This window comes from Sceloporus occidentalis, unplaced genomic scaffold, assembly GCF_023333645.1.
Source record: "Sceloporus occidentalis isolate IW3139 unplaced genomic scaffold, rSceOcc1.0.p SCAF_577, whole genome shotgun sequence".
NCBI classification, from domain to species: domain Eukaryota; kingdom Metazoa; phylum Chordata; class Lepidosauria; order Squamata; family Phrynosomatidae; genus Sceloporus; species Sceloporus occidentalis.
In genome coordinates, this window is record NW_028317557.1 from 11903 (window position 1) to 16501 (window position 4599).

The 4599-nt window shown below is 47.6% G+C and overlaps 1 protein-coding gene across 1 annotated transcript; it reads left to right on the forward strand.

The window, feature by feature from the left end:
- Positions 1-2493: 2493 nt before the first annotated feature.
- Positions 2494-4362, forward strand: LOC149271055 (early growth response protein 4-like). Its single transcript, XM_089507663.1, has 2 exons — positions 2494-2644; positions 3068-4362. Exons 1-2 carry the CDS (start codon positions 2494-2496, stop codon positions 4360-4362), a joined length of 1446 nt encoding a protein of 481 aa, XP_089363789.1.
- The last annotated feature ends 237 nt before the right edge of the window (positions 4363-4599 follow it).

Genomic DNA, 4599 nt, shown 5'->3' on the forward strand with positions numbered 1-4599 from the left:
AGGGGGCAGCACTTCACACGCGCTGGACTCAATATTGTATGATACGGGTAATAGGAAGAAAATAAATATTTTAGACCAATATTTAAGACAAAGGAAAATTTTAAAAAACCTGAAGAGTTTTTAAAATATTTTAACAGATATTTAATCTAAATTTGGCCACAATATGCCACTGGTTACTGATCACTCCAAAGCGTGCGCCAAAACATTAATAAAGAAAACCGTTTGAAAATGATGTATTTTGGCCTTGGTGATGCAACGTACTTAAAAAAGTATATTCTAAGAAACGTAAATCCTCTTTTTAAGAAGTAAAACAAGTTGGACAAAAAGTTTGCCTTATGAGGTTGTGCAAACAGGGAAAAGAAAAAATGTCGGTGCGCTAAGCTAGTCTCAGGCTCAAATAATCCAAATGTATAATATGAGGCCTACCAAACAGTGTGAGCATGCTGCAAATACAGTGTGTTGGCTGTACAATGTATACAAAAAACAAAATACTGTCTGCGCTTCTCACCCTAATAAAGTTGGCAACAAATATATAAACATAATATAAATGAGAGGTTTTGGTTATATGAGGTTGTGTGCAGTTTCTGCCGCAGTCCACTAGAGGGCAGCCGACTCCCAGCTTAGTAACCCCCACACCATGACCTGGAACTAGGGGCTGAATGCTGCGCTAAAGCTGCTGTCCCACTCACTCTGCTGAATTTAACACTTTGCTAACCTAAAGCAGCGTTTAACCCCTCATTCCCTGTCCTGCTAGACTCCTAGAAATGGCTCTTTAATCACGCACACGTATGTTTCATTCGTCATTCTTTTCTGGGAACGCTGTCATGTGACACAAAAGCACTCGCTGATAGATCGTCGCCACAAAAGAGTTTCCAGGCGGCTTTCATGCGATTTACGCGTTAAAGGGAAGAACGTAGCGGCCGCTCTAATGAGGTCTTGTCGTCCAACACGCTAGACAGTGCAATTTAAGCTTTCAGTGGAACGGCAGCATTAACCCCGCAGAGACCGTGAGAATGTAAATCGCAGAAATTCACAGTTTCTGTAAAAAGCATCATCATTTCAATAACAATTATTATTATATATATATACGGTATATATATAGATACAGGGCTGTAGTGAGGATAACGAGGGGGCGCCGGCACTTTAAGGTCAGCGGCCGACGGCTGGATATGTTATATCATTGTTATTATATATTTTCCTTCTGGACATTATCTGATATCTCCAGACCTAATGAGAATAAAACAATTTTTCTTGCCTGAATAGTCCATAATGTCACTTCACACCTCCGACCGCTTAGTGACAGCGGAGAGGCTCAGAGGCTTAGATGGAATGTAAGAAAGGTTTTACTGTGGTAGATGCATGGAACAGCCTCTCAGCAGAGGTTGTAGAGGTTTAACCATGCAAGGGATAGGCATACGGCTCCTGAATCTAAGGCGATACCAACGACTGATTAAGGTTTGAGTCTTTACAGCAGGAGAAACGAGCGACCAGACGGGGGCCGGATGGGGCCGATCTGCCTTCTAAGTTTCTATCTATCTTTTCACTTTCTATTTTTATTTAGTTCATGAAGCCCGCGCTGTCCCAGCCATGGAATCAGAAGAGATCGCAGGTCCTTCTGCGGACTATAACTACCACTACCCTCAGCTGGCATCTGGCAGCCCAGCTTTAGACTGCAACCCCCATCATATAAAGCCAGCTACCTGATGGGAGTTGTAGTCCACAACATCAGTGTCTTGGCCACACAATTTAACCCTTAATCCCCCCCACAAGAGCTGCTTTGTGGCTGTAACCAGGCATTTAACCCCCAAAATCCTGCAGGCACCGGACTGAGTGTTTAAAAATCTGACATTTGGACCCTTTAAAGATGCTCAGTGCTACTATCCTCACTGACACGTGCATTGAAATGGTTAATTCATCTTATCATCCAAATCCCCCACTTCCAGACCCTTCGATATTTCCCCTGGCTGAGCATACTGGGAGTTGTCCCAGCCTTGCAGATTCAGGGCTGTTATAATAATAATAATTCACAACTTTTTTTTTCCCTTCTGGTTGTTGTTTGTTTGTTTTTTTTTTGTATTATCATTAAAAGCGATAATGAAATAAATAAATAGCATGCAAAAAAATAAAAAAAAACACAATAAAGAGATTTTCCTTTTTGGGTCTCCCCATCCTACATCCTGTGTCCTTATATGGGCTTTTACGTCACGGCCGCGTCACGGGAGGCTCCTGAAAAGGAGAGATCCCAGGCAGCGGAAGATCAGAGGCTGCCTCCGCCGCAGATATAAAAGGGAGGCAGCTCCGGAGCATGGTCACAAACACAGCAGAGCTCAGCGGAGAAGGGGTCTCCGCAGCCCCCCACACAGCCACAGAGGGGCCCTCATTAGCACTTGTTAAGGACCTCCAGCCTGGTTGTTACCTTTTCACATCTACCCCGAGCTTTGTCCTCCACCTTCTCCTCCTCCTCCTCCCCACCATCTAATGCTTTGGGAACTGATGGATCTCTCCTGCCAGGACTCTCTCCATCCCAAATTCCAGGAGGGCTGTGACCTGAAAGAAGAAGGAGAAGCAGGACAAGCCATGGCCCCCGGAGAGCCGCAGCAGCAGCCCCCCAGGACCCAGGAGCTTACATCTGGCTTCCATGAAGGTAGGAAATGTGTATTTTTATCTAGATTTTTTTTTTTATTGAAATGACTATATATGGCGATTTGCCGGATAAATCCAGAGGATTTCAGGTTAATTAGACGTAGTAGATACAATGCCGGAGCGTGCGCGCCTCAGTGTTCTATTTGCTGGAACCTCTTGTAATGTTGTGTTAATTGCCCCCCCCCCCCGTGTATCATTTCTGTGGGGGGGTATTGCTATGTTTTCTGGGTTATATAGAATTATATGATATATATTAGTTGGGGGGGGGGGGTTCTGTGACCCTTAAAGTGTTAAACCTGCCATCAGAAGCATTTTGAAGAGGCGCAGAGTTCTGTATGAATATCTGTTGGAATGTCAGGCGTTCGGGGGGGCGAGATATTGGCCGCTTTTAACTCACCGGTGTCTTTTTTCTTTTAACCTCCAGAAAATGGAGACACCGCCGACTACTTATTCCTTGGCAGCCAACCCTCCCCACCTCTCCCGCTCAACTACTCCGGGAGCTTCTTCATCGAGACTGCCCCAGACAACCACCAAGACCAAGAAACCCTGTTTAACATCATGTCGGGCATCCTGGGCCTGTCCTCTTTCTCTGCCCCGCAACGGCCAAGGAGACAAGAGGCGCTTTATTCCGTTCCTGAGGCCATGCAGAACCACATGGACCTTTACTCCAACTCCCAACCCAGTCTGGACATCAGCGTCCCGCAGCCCTACGCCAGCCAGCTTTACTCTGCCTTCAGCAGCACCGAGGACATTCATCAGGTGCCGAGTTCACCGAATCTGGGCAGCTCCTGCTCCTCACAATGCTTTTTTGACTCCAAGGTGATTCCGGGCAAGCAAGAATTGGATGCTTCCCCCGTGTCCCCCTCTCTGGATTCATTCAGTTCCATATGCCAACAGTGGGAAACCCAGACCCCCCAAAACCTTGCCCCAAGTTCCTACCAGCCAGACACTTTCTTGCAGTCTGATGGATCGCTGCCCATGTTTCACCCACTGGAGTCCAAGGTGGAGAACGTCCTTTCCGCCTGTTGCCAGCCACACATGGGCACCATGGCAGGTGATGGTGCTCTCTACAACGCCATGGACTTCACCTGCCAGTCAGAGACTTACCAGACAGATTTTAACGAGACCAAGGTGGACTTGAAACCTCAGCTGATGGTAGATTTCAAGTATCTGGGACCTCAAGTGTCAATGGTTCCAGGGCTAATGAGGCAGGAGGAATCTATTCATCACCAGTCCCCACCACTCATCTCCGCCAACTTTCTGGGCCATTCCCCAAGCGCTGACCACACCGTCCTCCCAGCCGATGGAGGGAACCCAATCGGCGAGCCAAGGAAAAAGTACAGGAGAAACAAATTCCCTGCCAAGTGTTTTCGCCCCAAACCTCACGAGAAGGCCTTCGCCTGCCCGGTGGAGAGCTGCATCAGGAGCTTCGCCAGGTCGGATGAACTTAATAGACACCTGAGAATCCACACCGGACACAAACCCTTCCAATGCAGGATCTGCTTGAGGAACTTCAGCCGCAGCGACCACCTCACCACCCACATCCGGACTCACACTGGTGAGAAGCCCTTCTCCTGCGACCTGTGCGGGAGGAGGTTCGCTCGGAGCGACGAAAAGAAAAGACACGGCAAGGTCCACCTCAAGCAGAAGGCCAGGACGGAGGAGAAACTCAAGGGACTTGGCTTCTACGCCATGGGCTTATCATTCGGAACCTTATAAGATACCTCCAAACCAAAGATGGATTATGGGTTCCACCTTTACCTTGGAGAGGTTTCCTCCACATGGTCAACCTGCCAGCTCCTCGTGGTCTGGAAGGAGCTAAGTTCGTGGCTCTGCTGTTGCCTGCATGGCTCAATCTTCTGTTATCTTTACAGTCTGATGTATACAAAACCGTGAAACCGACGTATACCGTACCTGTTATCGCCGAGAACCTACACTGCTTCAGTAGCCGGAGAC